The 25,816-nt window shown below is 42.5% G+C and overlaps 1 protein-coding gene across 1 annotated transcript; it reads right to left on the bottom strand.

Annotated features, from left to right (window-relative positions):
• Positions 1-2,251: 2,251 nt before the first annotated feature.
• On the bottom strand, positions 2,252-22,688 carry LOC127380777 (MARVEL domain-containing protein 3-like). Its single transcript, XM_051610255.1, has 5 exons — positions 22,491-22,688; positions 21,959-22,129; positions 20,163-20,317; positions 16,608-16,777; positions 2,252-3,101 (listed from the first exon to the last, which is right to left on the bottom strand). The coding sequence occupies exons 1-5, from the start codon at positions 22,686-22,688 to the stop codon at positions 2,392-2,394; spliced, it is 1,404 nt and encodes a 467-aa protein (XP_051466215.1). The 3' UTR covers positions 2,252-2,391.
• Between the last annotated feature and the right edge of the window lie 3,128 nt (positions 22,689-25,816).

The raw sequence follows: 25,816 nt of genomic DNA, 5'->3' as shown, positions 1-25,816 counted from the left end.
ATGAGAGGGCTGGAGCACCTCTCCTGTGAAGCCAGGCTGAGAGAGTTGGGGTTGTTCAGCCTCGAGAAGAGAAGGCTCTGGCCTTAGAGCAGCCTTCCAGTACTTAAAGGAGCAAATAAGAAAGAAAGAGAGAGACAGACTTTTTACCAGAGCTTGCAGTGATAGGAGAAGAAATGATGGTTTTAATCTAAAAGAGGGTAGATTTTGACTAGCTATAAGGAATAAACTTGAGGCTGCAGAGTCTGGAAACATGAGAGGATGGTGACTGCAGGGAGGCAGCCTGGTGAGGAGCTGAGAGAATGTGACTGGGACAGACTGGATGCTCAGGGCAGCGAGCTGGTCCTAAGAGTCCCCAGCACCACCTGTAACTGGCAGTCAGTCTTTGACTCTTCCTGTAAAAAGAATAAAGTTGCTCCTGTTAACAGGAAAGGGACCAGAAATGGCCTATGGAGAACCCAAGTGTTCAAGGCAGGAACACCAGAGCAACAGTCCACAGGAAGCCGCACTTTTTTGTAAAGACCAAATTAACTTGCAACAAATGACGCCTTCACCACGTACACAAAAGACAGAATTGATGCTGAGGACTGCTGCTCTGGCATTGCAATGGCAGATGAGCATTCAAAAATGAATGGGGCAGAGTAAGGACCCTTGATGAGAAATCTGTATTGCACATCTATTGAAGGACTGAATTAAGTTTCATACATTCTCACCTTCAGCTCTTTCTAATCTTTTGAATAAGTCACTTCAAGGTGCAGCTTTTTGTTGTTTGTATAAGTTAATAGCAGTGTGTGACCATATAATGAAACTTGTATTCAAAAGGTGCAAGATGTAGGTACAGGTAGCGTAGGAACAAGCGTGCAGACAGAAATGCCTAACATGTGGTCAGACATCCCTGTGACAGACATCCCAGCCAGTGAGGGTCAGGTTTTGGGCAAAGACCTAGAAATCAATCCAAGTCTTGGTTTTGTGACTCTGTCACTAGTGTGAGTCACAGCATTATGGAAAAACTCTTCATTCATGTCTCCTCATTAAGTATAATAACACTATTAAGATTGCTGGTGCTTGAAGAGTTAAAGATATGGTAAAGGTATTATATAAATCATAAATACTTATCTTAAAGGCTCATGAAATCACTTCTAATCAGAACCCTAATGTTTTCTTGTTTGGCTTGTATTACCTCTAACATAGTAATTTGAGATCTGTGTGTGTGTATATATATATATATATATATATATATGAAGTATATAGTAAATAAGCTCAACTATGGTTCAAAAGAGCCTCATCTGGGCAATGACTCTGAGCCAGACAAAACAGCCAGAATCAAAATATCCTCTTCCCTCCTCTCAAGCTGACAAATCCTATGTACTTCAAGAAGAGCCTTTTTTTCTCACTCTCTTATCTATGAAGACGAGTGATCTATTTCATCTGCCTCAAACAAAGGACGCTTGAAAGATGTTCTCTTAAATTTATTTCCTCAACCCTGGGGGCATGCAATTACTGCTGTTCACTCATGCTTTGCGTGTTTAGATATTGGAAGGATGCATGTGCTTTCTGTCATTGTTACAGCATTCCCATTGAAAACTCCAGGGCAGCCAGTGTGTTCCTGATTCGGGCTCTGCCCACCACCGGCTGTGGAGTCAGCAAGCTAAACCTTGTTTAGGTGGCTACAGAAGCAAGTGGGGTCTTTACTAAGCTCATAGCTGAGCAGTGTGCTGCCTCCCAGGTTCTGATTTACACTCAGAGAGATGGTGGAGGTCCCAAACACTGCCTTTGAAATTCCAGCTAGTTTCTCCCAGCAGCATTCCTCAGGGAGCACATGAGCAGCATGTGTCAACCCCCGTGACTCAAAAGATAAAACGCTTCAGTGGCCCAAGCAAAACAGGTCACAACTGTAGGTTTGGCTGTGATTCAGAAAAGCACTCGAGCGTCTTTGCTTTGTGAGTGGAGTGCTGTAAAGCACTAGGATGCACCAACAGGCACAGGATCTGTTGGAGGCTGCCCATCCCAGCTGAGTATTCAACTCCCGATGTTCTGGGAGAGGAAAGGAAGGGGTCATTAGCATGAGTTTGGCAGCACTGCAGTTGCAACCTGTAAACAGCCCATTGTCACTGGGATTTGCTCTGTGCAGGATGAAAACGTTACACTCAAACACCCTTTAAATACAGGAGTCCAGCTTGAGAGACTGATGCAAAAAACCTTCTTAAAACATCCCTTCACTGTCAATTTTATTACAGCATTTTACAGCAGTATTGTTACATTTGGTGGTTTGATAACACACTTCAGCACCTTCTAGGATGATACACTGTGGACTGATCACCTGTTTAGCATGCAACGCCCAGTGTCCATCCTGTGCTGAAGCGCCAGCTCTCTGGCACAGTCCCAGAGCTGACTTCACACTAAGGTGGCAAGAGCCTGGCCATTGTGGGAGCTTTCAGAGGTCCTGTGGACATCATGGTGGTTTCTGGCCCTTCTGTCTTTCATGCTGCTCTTGGGGCTGTGCTGAGCCTTGGCTGCCTGGTGGCTCTGGAAGGCCCGGACGGTTCGGAGAGCACGGATGCAGACCACAGAGCTAGCAAAGTACAAACAGGCAGCAGCGACACCAAAAAGGCCGACGGCCGCGTCGCCACCCTGGACCACGCAGTTCATGGAGGTATAACCACGGCGTGCATAGAGCCTCTCGCGCCTCTTGCAAACCTCTGTGGAGTTCACCTGGCTGACAAGATGCAGGTAGAGGCCGACTGCCCCCACGTAGGCCGCACCTGCCAGCAGGCTGAAGGCACATTCGCCTGCCAGCAGCCCCATCCGGAGCTGCTGGATGGGTTTTGCCCCGACGACAAGGAAGACCAGGGTAAGTGCTGCTGCCGTGAGGCTGAAGGCTACTCCGCCATACACGCCAGGGGCTCTCATCTGGGTGAACTGCATGTCAAGCTCCCTCACCTCCCGCAGCTCCGTGCCCTCAAAGGGGCTATAGGCTGAATTCAGGCTGAAGGATCCAGTGCCCAGGCCGCCAAGGGACGTGAAGCCGGCAACAGAGGCTTGGGCAGCACCCACGCAGATCAGCACCAGCAGGTTAACTGTGATTTCCACAAACTTCAAAATGCCTGGAAAGACCAGAAAGATGGGGATAAGTGCACAAGATGTGATTTTTGACAAACTGGGGGTGACAGAAGTACACCAAACCACAGACAGAGAGCACTGTTACTGACGTAGCCCTCTTGGCTACAGCTACAGAAAAGCACTGCTTTAAAAATAAGAAAGTGCAAGCTCTCCTGCCTTCATTTCAGAGGTTGGGCAAATTACTTTTTTTTAATTTGTCAGTGTGCTTGATAAATGGATCTTCACATGGGGAAAGAAATCCATAAAAATTTTACTGTGCTTGCGTTATTGCCAAGGGAAGCGCGCTGAGATTGTATTTTGGCCTGTAACTACTTGGCATAAACACACCCAGCAAGAAATATCCAGCATAGGCAAAATACTGAGGTTATAGCTGACAAAAACCTAGAAGCTTCTCATGGCTTAAAAAACCATGCAAGTTATCTAAGTCCTTTAAAATGTGTTTACTGCTTTAACTTACACCCTTTTTGTCTTTCAAGGTTTTTTAAATTTAAACTTGTTATCTAGCCAGAGGCAACTTCTACTTCATCTTTTTCAGAGATAAAAATCTCTTCAAAAATTCAAAGAAGCAGATTGGACATAAACAAGGAGGAGGGGAAGGAGGCAAAAATCACCTTTATGTGGAGGTAAGTTAAGTGAATTTGATACCAGCTCATGCGTTCTCTTCCCACACACCCCCACCTCCAGAAGAAAGCCTTATGACTTCTGAGCTGACTTATCCTCCTTTTTCCTATGTTACGCTACTGATAAAGGTAACCAAGGATTTTTAAAGAAAAACAAACAAACAAAAAGGATAAATGACTTCTTGTGATAGTTGCCTGTCAGGAAGGTGCAGCATGTTAGATAAATCCGATTATTCTACGACAGCTCACTAGGGGTCAGACTAAGATTTGTAAACATGATAGATGTTGAAGCGAAGCACAGCCAGAGTTGCCTGTTAGGGAAATGAAAACCTCTAGTGTTTCACGTGTGTTGCTCCTCAAGTTCTGAACTTAATTACAGAATTGTGAATCTTAATGTTCCATTGCAGTCTGACAGCCAGGAACACAGGAGGCTTGACACAGTGGTTCTGTATTTGTCTTTGAAGTGGGGCAGGATTTGTGGTTTGCATATAGACTTTCATTTTATGCTCCCAACATTGATCAGCATGGCATCTTCCTTTTGAGCAATGGCTCAGTTGCTGTCAAGGCTCCATAGGCTTGGAAAAAAAAAAAAAAAAAAAAGCGGCTAAAGCAGCATGCAAGGGAATTGGACAAATTCCTCTTTTGTGCTGCCAGATGCTTCTAACTGAAGAAAGCCAGTGACAGCCACCATGAAGGATTATGGGACATTCCCATTCTGCCCCTTCTTATTCCCTCCACAGAGTGCTGAGGTGATGAGCACCACCCTGCTGCCCCTTGCTCTTTACAGGAAGGTGCTTGCAGTGGTTTGACAAGGGCCTTTGGCCACATCAGGAGTTCCTGTACCAGGCTGATCCCCTCACCTCTCGTGCAGCTGTAGGTAGGTACTGAGCCCATTCACACTGTGGCCTTGAAAACCATCCCAGAAGCACAAAGCTGAGCAGTGATAGTGGTCTAAGACCTGAGAACAGAGTATCTGGGGCTCAGCAGGTTTCAGTTTGTGTGTGTGTGTATACATATATATTCACACACAAGTGCATACATAAACAGATTTCATATCCTAAAAAGAAGTAGGTAAAGCAGGCAGAGTAGGCAAAATGATCCTTCTGAGGAGGAACTATGTGTGTAGTTCTAGATATGTGTTCTTCTGAGGTGATGCTGACTTCTGCATGACAACGTGCCTTTTCCTTGACCCATCTGTACAATCATTTCTGTGAAGCAGGGCAATAATCATGCTGGTTAACTAATCTGTTCAGGGGGCTTCAAAGATTTCAAAGGGAATATTTGTGAAGCTAAATGGAAAGAGAACTTTAAATCCTGATCCATGAGATAGGATTTGGAACTCTGTAACAAATTCAAACAGTGCAGCCAAGAGACTCAACATTTTTAATGGGTACAGAATCATTACCAAGACTGTTAAAAATATTTTGAAAGAGTAATAGCTGCACAGGACATTCATTGGAACTGGATCAGATTATGTTTTTTTTTTCTTCTCAATTGAGCATGTACAATATGCCTTCCAAATACAGGCAGTCAGCTTAGGTCCTTGGGGCCCTTGGACAGTGTTGGATTCAGAAAGCCACTTCCCCTTTTTAAGAGCTGACTACTGATTTCATAGATGCATCAGGAAGCAGTTCTTACAAGTCTACAGGGAGGAAAGACCATCTGATTAAGGGAAACATAAATTTTAAATATGTTTGGGAACTTGGAAGTTAGGAATTCATGACCAGTCAGCTTTCTTCTACTGCTGTCTTCAGAATTTCCTTTTCATCTAGGAACGGTGAATGGCACTCTGACCTGTTGAACATCAACCTTTCCTGTACATCACCTTGCTGATCTTTAGAAAAGGCAATTTTCTGTTGCCAAGGTAGTCAGCACCTGCTGCTAACCTCTCCACATTTATAACTAACCCAAATGCTCAGTGACATTGCTACAAAACTTCCTATGTATTCCCACAAACTCTGTATATGCACCCCTTAACTTCACTGAGCTGTCTGCTGGGTACCACAGCAGGGCTGGCAGAATGTCTCTTTGCTCACAGAATGACAAGTATCATAAATATAGGTCAACTGTATTTTTAACTGCAGCAGTAGATACTTTAATGACATGCTTGAAAAAAATTCCTTAGGGCATTCAGGTTGGACAAGTTTTTTATGTACCTGTACAGTGGTTTCACACACACACCTTCTCTAGAATTGATTGAAGTAACTAAACAATGGGGAGAGGTTCATTAACAGTTACTCTGCCAGTTATTTGCATCACATGGATCAACCTTTTTTTTTAAAAAAAACAACACAACAACAAAGCTGTGTAAAACCAAAGCTTGCTGTATTAAAGTAAATCCTAAAATGCTAAGCAGCATGTAGAACAAAGCTGTGAGTTACAGATCTATGATGAGAGCCATCAGGGTTTGTGAAAGTAGCAGACAATTAGTGGAAATCCCTAAAACCTTGTACAATCATCAGGGCTTTGATGGAAATAATAAGCCCTACAGTATGTTCAGATCTTGACCTGGGCATCCCAAAAGCCTCATGCAACCTTGATCTGTGATAGTTACAAGCTGATACCCAATCCTGCTATATTAGTCTAAAGAGGATGGCCAGAGTTGAGAAATAAGGAATAAAAAGACAGTGAAGTTTTGTATCTTAGCTCTGCCAAGGTATGCTAACACACACATACTAGCAGTGACCTATGCCAAGCAGTGTCCTGATGGCAGAAAGGGCTGAGTTGAAAGCCACACTTCTGCATCTGTGCTGCCATTCCTGCTTTCACAGGCTGGTTAACTGCATCATCTTTGAGATACAGCTGCAGAAATAAGACTGCCAAAAGATCTTCCTGCAGGGAAGTTACTTATCTCTACAACTATTCCCTAATTCGATACAGCAATGAACAGACTACAAGACTTGAGTGTAAGAGGGCTGAAAAATCTCAGAACTGCACTTGTTTGGTTAATTTTTTCCCTTGTCAAGTACACAATCTTGGAATCTATCTAAAATGTTACTGATTTGTGTTAAAATTAGCCCAGTGAATGGTTGGCTTTGGGAACTAACCCTCTCCATACTGAGCACGTAAAGAGACTCAAGTCTGGGCTCCTGGATTTCCATTTCCTTTCTCATGCTGTTTTCTGCACTGCTTTTCAGAACTGGAGGTAAGGAGAACAGTTGCAATCTGAAAGACACTGCGTGTTGCCAGAGCTTTCCAGACAATTGTTTAATTCATTCCATAAAATCTAAACCTTCAATGGACAGTAACTTCAATGTATTGCACTAGTTAACTTTGTCTGAATCTTGCCTTTTTCTTTTTACTGTGAGTAGGCTTTCTTCTATGACAAACAGCAGCCTTCCAATTTATACCATTAATACACTTTTCTTTCCCTTCTAGGCCAGATGCATACTGGGCTATTGCCCTGCTACTAACCCACTGATCAGTGGTTTTGTCTTCTGTCAAATGGCGAATTCAAATGCCCAGCAAAGCAGTGAGGCAGGCTGCGCAGTGTCCACATCCACAGGCAGCTGACCTGGCTAATGGCTCCTACCCTTGGCTGGGCAGCCACCACTTTTCTCTCCTGCCCAGTAATAGCTCCGGCCTAGCATTAGTCCCTTCCAAGAGCTGTTTTAATAAATTAAAATAGCAGGAAACGATTCAACTCTTTTTCTTGTGTGCTGCTGTTTTTTCCTGCAACTTTAGCAACTTGAAGTGACTCACAGTGTATCTGATGAGCAATTATGCTGGCAGGAGCTGAGCAGGGGAAATAACACAGCCAGGATCAGAGAGAGACCAGAAAATAAAGACCAGAGACTGTCCCTTTCAGGTGAGGTGACCTGTTAAATGTGTGCTCTGCCTCATAAAACTACACTGTGGCTGACTGTGGTACCCAGTGACTCAACTGTGTGCTCAAGTCTCACATGTTGGAAGCTGCAAAGTGGCATTTCCATCCAGGCATAGTTGCAGGATGGACCCTGTCTTCAGGTGTCAGGATCACGGTATGTGCACATACATGTCTACATGAAGTAAAATGGTCAAGTCGTGTTTTTTCCTATTATTCTGCAGCTGACATGAATGAATCGCAGGACATGCAGTTCTGGCTGTTTCTGTTGAACTCCCCCGACCCCATGAGGGCCTGACTAATATAGGAGACCTTCAGAGTGTCTCCCTTCACTGCGTCTTGGCACAGTATTCACTTTTTCCCTCTTTTGACTGCACATAGACTCTTTCTCCTGTCTCTTTTGGTATCACTTCCTCTTCTTGAGTTAACATCCCCATGTGCTTCTAAGATATTTTGTTTGTCACTCTCCACGCTGGCTTGCTTTCTCCCTCTGCTTCCATTCAGGCCATGTCCCACCAGGACCAGTGGTACCCTGGATGCCTGGCTGCCCCTCTTGGACACTTCAACCCCAGTGGCAGGCAGCAGCTCTGGGAGCCACAAAGATCAGTGGTGCCTGTGTCATAGCCCCTTGGGGTCACTCCAGGAGAATGGAAGAGAGGAGTGAGAGGCTACAACACACACATTCAAAGTAATTCTCCCAGCCTTTCTTGCCAACCAGTTTGGGTAGCTTTCTGCTTTTCAAAGGTAATTTCATTTTTATGCTGTTTCTTGTTTGGTTTTTTGTTTGTTTCAGCAGTCCTAAAAAGGATCTCAAATGCTGAAGTCCTCTGACCAGTGAAGGTTTGGCATTCCCCAGAGAGTAAAGGCACAGCTCAATGTGCAGCGTTGTTCACCTTTCTGCTCAACTGAGTCAGTGATGGGAGGAATGGAATCAGAGGAAGGGGGAGAAAATGACAAAGGAAAGAGGGGTTTTGTTCTGCTTTTGGAAGGGGACAAAAATATGACAGAAGTGGGGAGGAACCAAACAGTGGGAGAGAACTGAACAAGGGAAATGAAATTAAGACAACAGTGGCAACAGAGTAAAAATAGGAAATGGGGATGCAAAGTATTAAAATGTGTTGCTAATGGTATTGTTCCTCTTATGTATACCAGTACAAAGAATGATCCTCCTGAAACGAGTAAGAATCAAACCAACTTCACTGATGCAGGATCAGGCAATACACAGCTTTCTCATAAACAAACAAATCCCCCCCAAGCCCTCACCCCACCATGGTTTTTGTAGGTCTCTGTGTTCCTCAGCTAGTGGTGGGATTTAGCTTTCACTCAGCTATGCTAAAATCTCCCTAATGGAGTAATGTTCAAAGGCAGAAAAAAACACAAGCCAACCCTAAACCAGAAGAGTTAGGCAATGCAACACCAACAGAATCTTGGCTTTTCAAAGGACCCAAGGGAACTACACACGCAGAGCCAACTGAATTTAAATGGCATTTAAGTGCCCAACACATTTATGCTCAGTTGAGATATCCGTCTTACTGGAAATAGATGGAAAAATAGTTTAAAACTGGGAAAATTAAATTATTTATGTGCTCTAGAAAGAAACATTGTTATTATCTTTAAATAAGTTGACCCTCTTTAGTCAAGATAATCACTCCATTAGGAAATCTCAAAGAATGACCAGCCTTGTTTTTAATGATTCAGACAAGCCTTATGTTCACAATCAGAGTGCTCAGATCCAAATGCATTGTCCTGTTTTCTCTGTGCATTATCTTCCCTTAACTAGTGTCCCACCTGCTCTGTTCCTTCTGCTTAAAACCCTTCCAACCTCTAAAGAGTGCTGTCCAATTTTCACAGGAAAGGATGGAGTTAATTTGCAGAATTACTGCATCAGCCTCCATCCCCATGCAGCTTCCCACCACTGTCTGACACTAAGATTTACTTGCCATCAAGACACAGTCTCAGCAAACCCAGCCCCTGCCTGGGAACAGCAGCTCTGGATTATTTATTCCCGATAGTTCCTTAAAGCATCACTTTGAACATGTTCTTGATTCTGTTAAACAAGCATGAGTCATCTTTCACAATTTTGGAGGGCGTGGAAAGCAAAAGGTCTTGCATTACATTGTAGCATTTGGCAATATTGATTTAAATAAAATGGCTGTAAAAGGCTGTACATGTATTTGTAGCACTGATAGGTCTCTGGACAGTCACCTCATGTTCTGCATTTCAGGAAATAGCCTGTTTCTTCCTAATGTACCCATAGTTCTTTCCAGCAGTAAACAAATATCTTGGTACTGAAAGAAACTCGCAGGAGTTTTTTTAAAAGGAGTTCAGAAAACAATGAAATACCCTTGTTCCTTATGCCAACTTTCCACAGCCACTCCCTCCATCTGAACTGAAACCAGACTGCCTTTAGGAAGTACAAAGATTGGAGAGTTGCTGCTCTTAAGCAACCACAGCCTGGCTGAAGGTAGGTTGGGTTGGAGGCACCTGTGAACCTGAGCTTCTCATTCACTTTACCAATTGTGGGTTGTCACACCTGGTGAGCAATGCTCCTGACTGGGTGGATTTTTCCTTTAAGTGAGCCAAGATCACCTGCTCAAGAAATACAGATACATTAAATGGGTGGTAGGTCTGATGTATCTATTAGCTTTGAGAGCCACTTCTGAAAGAGAACAGGTTTTGTGTTGGTTCCCAGAACTTGGGTCAGATGTGGGGAAGACAAACCCAATAGTTTAAGACAAAAGACAGTGCAACTCCTGTTCTATACTGGTAGAGAGCTGACTTAACTAAGATTTCCCAATAGGAAAACAGAGTAGAATCTAACACAAACCTAACAGCTAACATCAACTTTGCCAGTAACTTCCTCTGCCAACCAAAGTGACTCTTCTCAGCTGTAGTTCCCTCCTCTCTAAAACCAATGCCAAGAGGTGGATTAAAAAAAAGAAATGGATATAAAGATGTGGTCAGAGTGAAGTCCCATATGTTGACAGGGCAACAGTTTGCTAAAGGTAACATTTGGCATCCCTTTTTGACATAATTTGGTATCCCTTTTTGGCATCATTTGGTAGCTCCCCTGCATGTTTTTTTATAGACCTAACTGCTCCTGTCTTTGTATTTCACAGCAAGCAGGATATACCTCCAAGTCAAACAGTTTAACTTCAGAACAGGAAGGTCACCTGCAGCTCTGTCACTGTATCTTGTTACTGTGCAATTTTAATTAAGCATTTTGAATAGCTGGGATTATTTCAATCTGTACAGCTCTGCCCAGTTCCCACTACTAATATCCTCTGTCTTCACAATCACAAGATTAAAAAAGCTTGATGGCAAATTCAGTCTGTTAGTCACACTGTATTTAAAATATACTTTGATGGGAGAGGAAAGCCATCTAACTACCAATGAGACTACAGGGGACATTAGTGCTCCCTTCCAGCAGAAATATATTGAAATTAACTACCACATGAACAGTGTATGGCAGCTTTGAGCACGAATTAAAGGAGCCAAGCATTGCAGACTATAGGGGCTATAGGACTACAAAATAGAGCAGTTTCTAATCCTATTGGGTGCCTCCGCAGAAACGTAAGTATCCGGCTGACCACTGCTTTAAAGATCTAACGTGTTGCTGAACATACATGTCAAATGCTTTTTTTTATCCACAGTCACCAGCATTATGCACAATTAACAACCCTTCAGTGGTTTTGGAGGTGAAGTTACAGAAGGTCTTTTACTTCAGTTCAATGCCTCTTGCAGATCACTGTTCTACCCCAAAATCTCCACAGCACCGGAAGGGATACAAGTGCTCTGCAAAATATTGTTCCCCTCCTGCTCCCATCTCTGACACCAAGAATGGTATCAGGACATAACAAAACATAACAGCAGCAGTATAATGATTATGAACAATGGCATAACTAAAACTGTCTGCTAGCATGAACCCTGTGCTTGGGGTGACTTATAATCTCAGTATCTTTCCAGTCTATGAATATTTGCCAACATACATAGCTAAAAGAAAAAAAACAGACTGTGCTTTGTAAAAACAAAAGCTTATAGATGTTTACATTTGAATTAATGCTGACTTGTTAATGCATGAATATATCCTGCAGAAAGCCATTGTTACTCCCTAATTCTATTTCCTCCTCCAAATAAATTCAGTTTTGATATATCCTCCTGGCTATGCCTGAAATTGGAGACTTTTCTTATTGTTACAAACCATAATGCTGTCTTTTTCTGGGAGGAAATTGGTCTGAAGGGTTTAACAATTGTGGATGTTAGAATGTAGGCTAAAGGCATGATTGTTTGGAAGCGCCTACAATATGCTTAAGAAATCTGACACTATTCATGGTGCCTCTTTAAGCTGTATTCATGGCAGCAAAAAACAGGGATTCAATTGTACTTGCTCCCCCACAAACTGTTTGCTAACCCTTTTAGTGCTGTCTCCCTTAAATGCCAAGTGGGTTGAAGATTTTTATTTTTTTTTAAGAAAAGGCTACTTAGCTCAGAAATTATGACCAGCACAGTACAATTCTATAGAAGGCAAAAGTGCAGGCATTTCTCAAGTTGCATACTGACTGCAGATGGGAGAAACTTAGTTTACCTTCACTGTTTAAGCAAAACTAAAGGGAGCACTATCCTGGAATTTCAATGCTTCACCTCTTCCATACCAATACATATACTACAGAGAAAATGAAAAGTTTTCCAGGTCAAGTGACTACCTATGATCAGTTTAAGATCAGCAATTCACTCTTGGGTTTGACTAGGATTTTGCTCTCTGTAAGGTGAAAGAAACAGCATGGCAGCCAGCCATAAGCACTTCTCATTCCCTCTGGTAACCAAAAGCACTGAATCTGGTCATGTTTTCAAAATACTGGAGTGTGGTCCTTTGAAAGGGTGTCCTTTGAAAATGAAATACAGTTACTAATTTAGTTTTTCTATACAGAAGAGAGAACTAGAGAAATTTTACCTGCACTATGAAAAGCAGGTTGAAAAGTTTTCTTCTGAAAGTGTTTCAGCTCTAAGCAGCCCCAGGCCAAAATTGTGTCATTTTCAGCATGTGCTGCTTTAAATGGCACACACTATTGTGCCCAAGTTGTAAGAAATGGTTTACTGCAAGCAGTAGCTCCTTAGCTGATGAAAGGTTTGTCTTTATCAAGAACAGTTTCTTTCCAAGTTCCATGTAATTATGCAGAGTATCTAGACAGCTTGACACCAGTTTGTAAGTTGTTCTTTAAGTCATCTTCACTGCTACAGAATCAGAGGGTGGCAGGCTTCTGTGTTTCTGTTGCCTTTCGAATCTGTAATCTACAGATCTACAAGTGTGACATCCCTATGGAAAAAACACAGAAACTAGAGCTACATGTAGCATAGCAGGGAAGAGGCAAGAATTCCAGAGGGAAGTAGTTTGAAAGAATAAGCAGATAAATGAATCCCAGCGGTAGTGCTTTTAAATGACAAAAGCTCCTGTGAGATAAAAGCAAACATCCTCTCACAGGTTAGTAGTGGCTAAAAGAAAATAAAGACTAAGAGGAAATAACCAGTTTTCAAACAGAGCTATGGACAAATCTTAGTTTTGTGCTGCCTGTCACTAGTTATGCCCACATTAGCAGCGCAATGGAAGTGGATCTGTAGTGTGACAGAGTTGGAGCTGAAGTCCTAGGAGCTCCATGACAGGTATTTTCTGGAGAGAGAGAAGTATTTTATTCCACCTCTAGTTTGGTCCAAAGGACATAGTGCCTGCCGGTAGTTACAGCTCACTCCCTCATTTAGTTTTATCTGAAAGAAATATAGTTTGTGCACCCAGAGACTGCTCTGCAATGTGATCCTAAGACCTGTAAGTAGGGGCTCCCAAGAGATTCAGCTGAAAAGTACACCCCAAAAAACTACAGTAGATGGATAGACTATATGATTTGAAAAAAAAAATGAATAGTGAGATTGTGAAGTATGTTTTAATAATAATCACACAAAAATCTTTCATGATTGCCATCTGTAAAATTGGTAGGCTGCTGAAAGTTCAAGAACTTGAATGAAAAATTCATCAAATTAGTTTTTAATAAGCAACTTTGCCCTTCAGGTGTACACTCAAACACCCCCTCATGTGCAGAGCATACAGATGGGCTCTAAAAAAATCATTTCAAGTACAGCCTGTACAGGGGTGACAGACTAACCAGAAGTGGAATGAATTCATTCTTGATAAGGACAGACTGATTATTCTTAACTCTATGAGGAAGCAATATGAGCACAGCAACAGGGAGAAAGGGAGGGCTTCACTCTAAAATCATAAATATCATGGAGAAGGTAAATATATGATATTGTAATTAGGTATTTGGAATACCACCAGCATCAGATACACCTTCTTCAAAATGTTTCAAGGAACAAAACAATACTTCTTCAAGTACTGTGGAACTCTTAAAATACTATGGAGGCCAAACACAGTCGGAAGGGTATTCAAAAGAAAGATGAAACAAGTTTGATAGGTCTGTAAAGAGGTATTAAGCGTAACAGAAGTGAACACAGTTTTCCAGTTCAGAAAATTCCAACAATCTGAAGTTTGGAGAAGTATTACAGTCTGCTGGTCCAAACTCTGACAGTCCTCCTAAATTTGCACTCTAGTACATTATTTGAGAGGGTGCATAATGAGCACCTGAACGGCTTTGAGTAAGTATTGCTCATATGAAGTTTTAACAGACTCTTTCTTATTTCAAGAGGAGAGGAATAAAAAGGATCAGAATGTTTCAAAGCTTCTTAGATGTTATCAAATGTTCCTGTCAGCAAAAGGGGTTAGTACCAGTTGCTTCTTCCATTATATTTGGGTTGGGTTTACTGTCCTAATATGGTTGTACGGGAAAAAAAATAGGGTGGCGATTAGGAAGAGAAGGTGGAAATAACAAAGACAGGAGAATGATGCCCCTTTTTCTGCTGCTGCTTGTAGCTTAGATGTTCAAATGGTCACTGCAATAATAACTGCCAATTTCTGAAACTCAGCATTAGCTTTTTGGGATATTGCTGGTGAAAGCCTGGATGGAGAAGGCAGTATATGGGTGAAGGAAATACTTTGCAGAGGTCTGGTTGTTGAGAATTCCTCTCTAGTTTGCCAAAATGGTCAACGTGCACAAAGAGCCTAAGTCTTTTTGCTGGGCAGAAGAAAAAATACAACAAACATAAAACAAAACCTAAAAAAACCCAACAAAAAACAAACCATAGAGAAAGTAGAGTGATGCACAGTCAGAAGCTAAGGTTCACATTTCAGTTGTTGCTTTGGAAAAGACCGTGGTACATCACTTGATTCCCTGGCCTTATTTGTTACTAGTTTATTTTAGAATGACAATGATTGGAAAGGGGGAACTTCACCAGAGTGCTGATAAATCATTGGCAAAAGAAAAAGACGGTTAAGAAGTATCTGCAGAAACTTTTCATGCTGTAAGAAGTTGTAGCTCACATGTACTGACTTATTCATAAACAATTCATGTAGCTTTTCATTTTTATCAGTTACTATGACTGCAGGAAACACAGAATTCTGCAAAGCAGTTCTAGGAAATTCTGCTAAATCTTCCTAGTTTCAAAATCAAACAGGAGTTACAACCTCATAATCTTATTAACCTCCAATATATTTTAATTTTTTTTAAGTAAAACTGCAAATAAAAGGGTTTATTTTCTATATAATCTTTTTCCTCCTCCACTGCAAGTACAGGCATTAAAATTTTTGAAAACAGTGAGCAATACCTGGAGGAGGGGTGTAAGTGAAATCATAGTCGACTCATGCATCCAAAATTAAAACATGTTGAAAATGTTAATGATGTTTAAAGCCCTCAAATAATGAGAAGCAAACATTGGTAAAAAAAAACAACCTCAGCAAGTCACATTAAACTATCAGTAGGTCTAAACAATCAGTGAAACTGAAAACTAAAAATAACTTGCCACTTCATTTTTCTAAAGCTGTGATAAAATAAGGCACAGTTTTCTAGAGCTTCTCAGACAAGTGAAAATAATTTAGTATTGTTGAAGAAGAAGCTGCTGATACCATTTTGTCAGGGATAAAATAGAAGTATGGCTTTGTATCATTAAATATGCTCGAATAGCTGTTGGAGTTAAATCTCCAGATGAAAAACAAACTGCTTACAAATAAAAAGAACATATTTATAAGAGAAAATAGTTCAGCTCACTTAAAATTATTCTCGAGTGTGTTACTTAACTTCTCTGCACAGTGAAGGAATGTTACATATTTTAATTTATTTCCAACAACTGAACTCTTCCTTTATCTCTCTACGGGAGGACACCGAAAGGGTGTCTATAGACTTTAGGCAGAGACTTTGCACCTAACTGCAAGTTCCAATTCAGACTGCAGTGGGCCTTTCCTACAAAATATGTGAGAAAAATCATTGTCCTGGGAAAGGGAAAACTTTAAAGGAGTAATGGATATTTTAGCACTGCTTTGTTTCTTTTTCAGTTTATGGGAAGAAGTTTACTAAGCGTTAAGGCTGATTTCCTCCCACATTAATGATCATTTCTCCACTTGTTGTAGTCACTTTGTAGCTATGAAAAAAACAAGTTATTTCTCAAGAGCTGTTTCATTGGATTCATGTCCATAAAATAGTTTTGTCTCCCGAAATGTTGTTTTATAAAGATATATCAGTGATGACTGGTTTAAAGCCAGAGTTGATAAAGTCTGAGAAGAATGTGTCAAAAATAAACAAGCATCAAAGCTTCAACAGCTATCTTTAAATTGCCTACAGATGCAAATATCTATTTTATTCCTAAATCCCAGAGGTCAACTCTTGCTGCACAACCAGAGTAATTATGCACATGGCCCACGCAGATGCTCTGTATGCATACTCTGGAGCTGCATTTTCAAGTATCTATAAATCTTACCTTTCTATGCTTAAAATGTGTTAGTAACCTACAGTTATGCCATTTGTTAACTTGAACTCTCTCCGTTTGGTTTGCTTTTGTTTTTTAATATTCCTCTAGCTTTACTTTGTTGGGCTTCTAAACATGGAAACCAAAATCAAGACACGTCCTTGGAAGGAGAGGAGTGGGTGGCAGGCAATAAGAATCTCACATACCTCTTGTTGTGCATACCTTTGAACACTTCATTGAGAAGGTTTCCTTGGGAGGGTAACACTCTGCTGGTGGGCCAAAATATTCCCGTGCTGTTCCCAAGGTTTTAGAGTAAGGGTTTGTGCAATCAGTGGAAATCCTTGAGTGCTGGCCACCTTGGATATTTTCTGTTGGTCTGCAACAGAGTAAACAATTAATGGGTATTCATTAGGTCATGTAGACTCATTAGAACATTACAACTTGAGAAACTGGCAGATGCTCCTGTTAGTGGAAGCAGCTAGGCTGCTGCATAGGTATCTGATAATTTTTGCTTGTGTGTTTTGAAAGCAAATATCCCAAATAGTTGCATAATCCATGTTCACAAGGATATTTGCACTTGATTGTTGCCATTTTGGAAAACCAAGTAGACTGGCTGAATTGTTTATGTCAAATGCAAAAGGTAGCAAGGAGGAAGGTGTGGGGAGAGATCCTGTTTCCATAAAAACAAATTAACTGCTGTTTCATTAAAACCAAACATTTTTAGCTAGTCCATAGATGCCCAGAGAAATATTTTCACATAATAAATGTGCAAAGTAGAACAACTATTTCATGGGTGTTTTGTCAAGTTTGTATTTCCAATTACCATTTCTCACAAAAATGCCTTTTAAAAGAATGAAAGCTATTAAAAGAAACAAAGATTTGTTTGTTTGTTTTTATTTTGTTAGGTCTTTGGTGATATTTGAAGAGTATTCTCGTGTCTTCAATTAGACTCTTCAAAATGGAATTGTACACTTTGTTGCAATGACATGCAGCTCCCCATCAGAAACCCAATGATTTTTAATGTTGGTGAGATTTAGATTATTCTATGGGAAAAGTGCAATTTACCTTTTTATAACTGAAATAACACTCAGGTTAAAAGAGACATTGGTTGTAAATTATTTTGTAAGTGTCTGGTCTAATTTAAATGTTCTCCTTCATCTGAAGGAGAACAGGAGCATGCCTTCTTCAAGGTACAGCTGGATGACTTTCTTAGTAAAGCTTATTTTAAGCCTCATTCAGCATTATTATTTTTAAGAGTCTTCTTCCTATTCAGTTTTTATCTTGAGTTTCTTATCCATAGATCAGCATTTTCAACTGTACTGTTGTTTCCTAGTATCACTGCACTTCAATAAGGTTTATCTTCATCCAGTTCCAGATTCAACTACAAATATTATCTCATTCATCCACACTAAATCATGTTCTTTGTAGTTTTTACATTTTAATTAAGGCATTCAATAACAAGACCAATGCTAACATCTCTGCATGTAGTTGCCAACAGCTCTATTTGGCCGAAACATTACTGATTTTTCTGACCTTTGTCCTGTGTCTTGTGCAACCACCAAAGCATCCTGCGCAGCTGTGTCACATAAATTAAATAAGCTGTGTGATTTATAAGACTTCCAGTTAACTTGAAAGCAATCCCTTTGGTACTTCTGATGCAGCTGCTTCTCTATTGTATCCTGCTACTTGCCAGAAAACAAAACAACACAAAAAACCCAAAACAAAAATCCGCTAATGTTCAGCAACAGAGTACAATTAGAAAAGAAAAAAAAAACAACAACCAAACGATTTTTTTAAAAATGCTTTTTCTTGTTTTCTCACAATGGCCTGTTCCGGCCACTTTTGCTCCTGTTTTCCTTCAGGACTTTCCAGTTCTGGATAATACAACTTTTTCTCCTTGGCAATGAGAGGAAGTTTGCTACAGGAGTTTCAGACAGAAATACATTTGGAAAGAGAAATACTCTAGCTAGATAAAGTCTTGCTTGTAAGGAATGACAATATTATGCACCCAAATTACAGTCTCCATTAAATTCTTTCCATCCATTTCATTATAGGATCTGGAGGTCTTGTGGTCCACCACCCTAAGTCTTCACCAAAATACTGAAATTTCCTTACAAAAGCAGCTAGTTTTGTTGTGAAAGCTAAGCAGGGGAAATGCTGCTAGATTAAGCCCATCTCCACCAAAAACAACTGACGGAAAAGCTTTTTGGTTAGTTGGAGTGAGGCCTGGTGCTCCCCCAGATTCTCAACTTGACTCTTAAGGACTAACTCCATGGCTATTACAGATCTGTAGGTGCCACTTCCCTTCCTGTAATTCCCAGTGGATAGAGGGATGGTCTGTTGGCCTTTACAGTCCTTCTACCAATTTTCCGACTATGTGTCCAGTCGTTTGAAACTAGCAGCAAAACCAAGAAGTTCAGATAAGTGCTTTACCAAGAAGTGGGGGTTTAATTTATAGCTGTCCTTCCACACATTGCTCTTATTATGCTATATATGAAAAAAAAACACCAAACAAAAATCAAAACAGAACCTTTAAATTTTTTTTCCTCCACACTTCAATTAATGCAGTCCTGGCATTTGCTGCTCTCACTTCTAATATGTTCAAGAAAATTGAACTATATCCCCTCCTGATCTCTGCTTATACTAAGGGACAGTCAATCAGACTCTGAGGATCATTAGACTGACCTTTGTTCCCATTTCTCTCCAATTTTTCACAATTTAAGAGAGACAGAAGAAAAATTCATTAGCTAATTTTGTAAAATAATAGGATTACCACCATCCAAACATTTATACTTAGCCATGAGTAGTCCTTCTAGTCCAGACAGTGCTCTTCACTATTGCTTTTATTTTCTCCTGTTTTTCTTGCTAAAATGCCTATTATCATGGAGCATCGCAGTACTTCAGTTTTCAATAATCTTAATTGTATTTATTTCCTCTCTCTTTTTGCCTCTATTCTTAAACTGCCCTACAATAACGCCCCCAGAGATTACACAGGACTGATGAACGCTGTACTGCCATAGCCAATTTGCCAGTGTTGTTTAGAGCTACACATCTCCCTCTTACAATGCAGTCCCTGGCACGCACTCAAAGGAAAAAAGCCCAAGCTCTCTTGCAGTAGGTTAGTCAGGCTGAAAGGAGAAGTTTAATATCCTAAGAGTTTATTTGTCACTTCAAACCTTCTATTAGTTGATGTGCTTATTGTGCTTATAGGGGCTGACCCACCATCAAGTATCACAAACTCCCTTAGACACTTAAATGACTACTCATTTGTTGACTCATTTGTTTTGGACTGATATGAACTTCTTCACAGATTAACTAGAGCAACCTGAGAGTTCAGAAAGTCTCTCTGTTGATCTCAGTCATGTAACATTCTCATTTAAGCAATGCATATTTGGCAAGCTGTTTGCTGTCACCTGCTGATCAGCCTTTTTCAGGAACTGTATGATCACACATGGTTACACACCACCTACTTGTGGCCCAAATTGACCCAGATAACCCCATGAATTTTACATCTCTGCCCATGCCACACATCCTTCTCCCCCTTCTCGAGCTCAGTATAAAGAAGGTGGTTAAAACAAAATTGTTTAAAATTTCTAAGTGCTTCTAAGCTCCCTGATCCTGGGTGTGGCAGGCTGACTCACACTCCATGATTTCAAGGCTGATTAAATGCATTCTCTACTACTGTAATACTAAAGCATTTGAAAGCAAACAGACACTACAGACCGGCTGTGTTACGTTTCTTTCAGGTGATAAAGACATACCTTCCATTGTATGGGTATGGTTTTCTTGCTCTTCTGTCTTCCTTGTATCTTTCAGATCTATGATTCTCAGAGTGCCTGTATTGCTTATCTTGGTATCGTCTCCCGTCATGAGACATCTTGTTTCTTACATGTATTCTTCTTTGCAAAATAACTTCCTGAGCCAGAGAAATAAAACTGGTTCACTTTATAGCTCTACTTAAAGTTACTCATTGACCAGCACTCACATCCATTTTGTGCTGATTCAAGGCAGTAGACTTCCTTAAGAAGCAAAGGAAGTAAACCCCTTTAAAACACCAGTAAGTAACTTCCATTAAAAATGAAGGTTTTTTCCCCACATTTTTCCTATTCATTGAGTAATTGTAATGTTTCTTTATTCAACATTCATTGCACTTGGCTTATTGACTAGGTCTGCTCTCGCTCTCTTACCTTTGCTGCAAGGACACGGCAATGGTGTCCACTAAGAGACACCACGAATCTTGCCTGATGTTGTCTCTTACCTGGGTTACTAAACCCAGCACACCCCAGCACCCGGCACTGGCAGGGCCAGGCTGGAAACCCAGGCTGTGGCCTCTGTCCTGAGGTGTCCGCGGGGAGGGCACCCCCAGGCGTAACCAGTGCAAGGGCCAAACGCCGCCTGACGTTCGATAAGCCTTAGTCACAGGCCCAGCCGTGCTGGGCCGAGAACACACCTGCAGGAAGATACATCCTGGATAACCTGCTATGGCGTACGACAGGGATGCTGTTTTTCTGAGGGTGTCTTTCCCTTTCCAAGCACAATAACGCTTAACCCTGAACCTGTCCAAGAGGGCAGCCCCGAGTTCGAGCACCTGTGCCTTCTCACCTGCCTTCACCGCAGCCCCGCAGCAGGACTGCCCAGGTGCCTGCTGCCCACTCCACTCTGGTGAAGCCTACGGGCTTCCCTTCCATCTCCTTAACGTGCCCTTAACCACATGCATTAATTTCATAGAATCAGAGAATCATAGAATCCTAGGGGTTGGAAGGGACCTCAAAAGATCATCTAGTCCAACCCCCCTGCCAGAGCAGGGTATCTAGAGCACATCACACAGGAAGGCGTCCAGGGGGGTTTTGAAAGTCTCCAGAGAAGGAGACTCCACAACCTCTCTGGGCAGCCTGTTCCAGTGCTCTGTCACTCTCACAGTAAAAAATTTTTTCTAATAGTCACCTTAAACCTCCTATGCTCCAATTTGATCCCATTACCCCTTGTCCTATCACTGGTCATCACTGAAAAAAGCTTAACTCCATCTCCCTGACACTCACCCCTTACATATTTGTAAACACTGATGAGGTCACCCCTCAGTCTCCTTTTCTCCAAGCTAAAGAGACCCAGCTCCCTCAGCCTTTCCTCATAAGGGAGATGTTCCACTCCCTTCATCATCTTTGTGGCTCTGTGCTGGACTCTTTCAAGCAGTTCCCTGTCCTTCTTGAACTGAGGGGCCCAGAACTGGACACAATACTCCAGATGCGGCCTCACCGATGCACATTTGGGTATGTTTATGGCTAACAAGCAGACAGAGCCCCCCTCCGGGGGAGCTCAGCTCCGGGGCGGCAGAAGACACTGGTCAAGAAGCAGCCCTGCACCTTCCCGAAGGGCTGGTTCCTGCGGCCGGCCCCCTCGGCCCCACCGGCCCCCTCGGCCCCACCTCAGCCAGCCGAAGCCCCCTCCACCCGCCCGGCCACGACCCTGCCCGAGGCCCGCCGAGCCGCGCAGCCCAGCCGGGAGGCCCCGGCGCCCTGGAGGCCCGGCCGGCCGCCCCCCAGCCCCGCCTGCCCCTCACCTGAGGCAGCGCCGAGCTCCGGCCCGCCCCGCTGCAGCTCCCGCCGGGCCCGCCTGGCCCTGCCCGGCCGCCCTCCTCCCTCCGCCTCCGCCAGCCCGGCCCGGCCCCCGGGGCCCACAGGTAGGGAGGGGAGCCGGGGCCGGGCAGCCTGCCCGGGGGCAGAGCTGGTGTCTGGCAGCCTGGGCCTCACTTCGGTGTAGTGTAAACGAGGTTCCCGTGGGGCTGAGGGAGAAATCTGGCAGAGGGGGCCCCGAGAGGAGGTAAAACTTGAAGGTTAATGAAGTTACGATTCAAGGGTCCCGCAGGACGCCTTTTTCGGGGTTTTTTTTTTTGGAGCCAGCTTCAGTGGCTGGGAGTGCTTGAGGTGGGAAGCCCTGCGGTATGAGATGTAGGGAGGACAGAAGCCAGAAGAAGTGGGGGAATCTTGTCCCGAGGAGCAAGTGAGCGGGAGCAGGTCTCGTGGTGCTCGGCAGATGGAAAAGGGAGGTTAGCAACTTAAATCGCCTCTGGTAGGAAGCTACATTTGAGATACCTGGCCACCTGAATGCCTGCAGTGCTGCTTCTTGGTGCTCTGCAGAAAGCCTTCCCAGCGGTGGATCGCCAGGGGCTTTGTCTCCTCACTGCCAGCCTGGGACGTTTCCCTTGCAGAGGAACAATGCGCTGGTCCCCTTGCGATGCTTTTGGTTGGGGGTACAAATCTATTTTTGTTGAGAGCCTGGGGCAGACCCATGAAGCAGTGCTGCAGCAAATGACTGGTGGGTTGTGCGGTGCTGGACACAAAAACAATCTGTGCCCGAGCAGCAGGGTGGTGGTGGTAACGTGGCGCTGTGCCCAGCTAATCCTGAGCCTTGGAAAGTTTCCCTAGGCTGTGGCACTACCCTGCACAAGAGCTGGGACCAGAAAATCCCTTTGCTGCCCAGGGCTTACAGGGCAGTGTGCTTGTGGTACCAGTGCCTCTTGAATTTGGGCTTCAGACGAGCAACTGTTAGTGCAGTCGTAGGCTAGGGCTAAATCTGAAATTCCCTCTAAGTAACACACGGGTATCAAAGGAGCTGCTGTCCCTGAAATGAGGAAATAGCTACAGGAACTGAATACTAAAGACATGTTTTGTAGATTGCTGGAACGCAGCAAGACTGTGATTCCCTGCTCCAGTTGAGCTGTGTTAACAGCTTCTTTTGTTGTTTACCATTCCCACCTCACCTAGACCTCTTCTGCTGTTCCTGATTTCAGCTGTACAGTTTGTCTTCTGTCTCACACCACCCCTACTGCTCTCTTAATCACGTAGTAAGCCAATTCTGCTTGCTTTCCAGCCAAAACCAATTTACTTTCTGCTGTTTTAGTGAGTTGAATTGGCTTTGTGCTGCAATCAAATGTGTGTTGGAGCAAGGACTTGGCAGAAGCACGTGTCCCGCAGGGAAGAAACTGGGGGAGGGATGGGGGGAGAAGGCTACCTCTTGGCAGCAGCGAGCGGTGAATGTAACTGAAGCCTTAACATGAAGCTGCAGTTTGAGACACTGCTACCCATCAGTTAGTTGCTATGCCTTCTCAGTTTGGGGCTGTCATTCTGCTAGCAAAGGCAATCTAGCAGCAGGAGTGTTTTACTGCTTCGTAGTTCTGTTTATTTCTAATTCTTACTGTTTCTAATTAAAGGTAGTTTAGGCTAGTTTGGCAGATTTCACCCTGAAGAAACCAGGGTGTCTGCATGAATTCTATTTTTCTGTCTAGATGATAAACATTTGGGAAAAAACATTCTTCATTTTCATCCAGCAAAGGATGTCGGCTGTTGATGGGGAGCATGAGGAATTACAGGTCTCTTCAGGTCAGCAGGTTTCATACAAACAGTAGAATTGCAAGCAGACATGACTAGAAACAGACGTATTTGAGGGGGGCTAAAATATGGAATTACCTGGACAGCCACTGTCTACAGTAGAACTAGTAGTTTTGTTAAAGCATTTCTCATTCTGGGCTGAAAAGGTTAGGTGTGGCCATTTTGGTTTAATGGAAGACTGAGAGGAACTCAGGGATACAATTATGGATGGGGTAAAATTCAGTGAAGCTGGTGGGCAAAGTAAGTGTTTAAAAAGTGGTTAAAGTCATTATGGGATCAGGCAGTTGAAATAGCAGAGTTGCAACCAACCCAGAATTACATGGTGAGATCTACATTAAAACGTAACTATGTGACCAAAGGGATTTTCCCGGGGAGCTCCTAAAGCAAACACAGGGTATTCAGGTAGTGATTGCAGGAGTTGCCTATATATGACATAAGCATTGGTGAAAAAATCCACATAAAATGGTGCTGATTAGGGAGAAACAGCCAGAGGTAGCAGTAGGAATGTGTCTCTAAGGAGAAAAAAGTGGAAGGAGCTCGTGAAGGGATTGGATATGGCACTGGTTGAATTTGGATGAGAACCATTAAGGAAAATGATCTCTTCATTTGTTCTTATCGTGTTGCAAGTAAAAGCATACTGAGTTGTATGTAAGCAGATAGGTTTGTATCAGAGATACACCTGAATCTGTAATCAGTTTTTCCTTTTGATATAACTAGCTTTTGGGACTGAATTTTGGCTAGCTGCTGAAGTCCAGAGGGACTGATTTGCAGAAAATGAAGTGTGAAACATTTTGATTATTTTTTTTTCTTGTAATTTATTTGAGTAGGTCACATCTGTGTCTTGGAACAACACAGTCCTGGATACTTGCTACAGTGTAACAAAACAAAACTAAAAAAAAAAACAAACAACAAACCAACAACCCTGAAAACCAATCTAGGTATAGGGTACAAGGTGCTCTAAATAGAACTCCAGGGACAGATCTCTCCATCCAGGCAGGCAGGGCACCACTGGAGTCTATTCAGTCTGATGGGAACACTAAGCTCCTGAGATTGGCAGGACTAAAATTAGCTTTGGAACATTTTTTTTGCTACACTCCTGGTGTTGCTTTTACATGACATTTGTTGTTTATTGTTATAAACAACAAGAGATTATTTCGGGTTGAAGGCTTCCTTTTCCTTCCTTCCTTCCTTCCTTCCTTCCTTCCTTCCTTCCTTCCTTCCTTCCTTCCTTCCTTCCTTCCTTCCTTCCTTCCTTCCTTCCTTCCTTCCTTCCTTCCTTCCTTCCTTCCTTCCTTCCTTCCTTCCTTCCTTCCTTCCTTCCTTCCTTCCTTCCTTCCTTTTCTTTCTCTCTCTTTCCCTCTCTCTCTCCTTCTCTCCTTCTCTTCTTCTTCCTCTCCTTCCTCCTCTACTTAAATGTAAATTGCATTTGGGAACTAAGTAATTTCTTATGTGTTGGTAATTTTTTTTGTCCTACACCAAAGAGTGCTTCAGCAAAAGAAATGTAAGCAATCATGGCTGATTTAGTATCACTATTGTATCCTTGCTGTGTGCTATTACAAATACTTATTTTTAAAAGCAATGGAAACAATCCTTAGGCTTCTTTTATTGTTGTCTTTGGTAACATGCGACTTTTTTGGTTGGTAGTTTTTTCTTTTCTAAGACCAGGTACTTCCCAGCATCTTCTGAGCAATTGCTTAGTTCTGATTTAAAGATCTTGCAACCCAGTTTTCTGAAAAGTGGAATTTTGTCACACTGAATGTAGACTCTGGGGAATAGCTGGCTTCTGGGACATATCCAAAACAGGCTGAAGGCACTGAGGATGTTTCTCCTGAAGCCTTGAATCCCAAAAGACTGTTATCTGTGGGCCCCTTTGTATTTATATCAACTTGAAGTTTGGCGCTGTAACACCAGTCTCAGTAATGCTCTGCATCACCACAGCTGACACTTTCATGCTGACTTTCTTGAAGTTCTGGTGTTGCTGGCCACCCAAGCTGTATTTGAAACTTTACCATTCATTTTCTTTTTCCCTG

The sequence above is a fragment of the Apus apus genome, chromosome 2, assembly GCF_020740795.1.
Source record: "Apus apus isolate bApuApu2 chromosome 2, bApuApu2.pri.cur, whole genome shotgun sequence".
Taxonomy (NCBI): domain Eukaryota; kingdom Metazoa; phylum Chordata; class Aves; order Apodiformes; family Apodidae; genus Apus; species Apus apus.
This window is presented reverse-complemented; position numbering and strand designations above follow the sequence as displayed.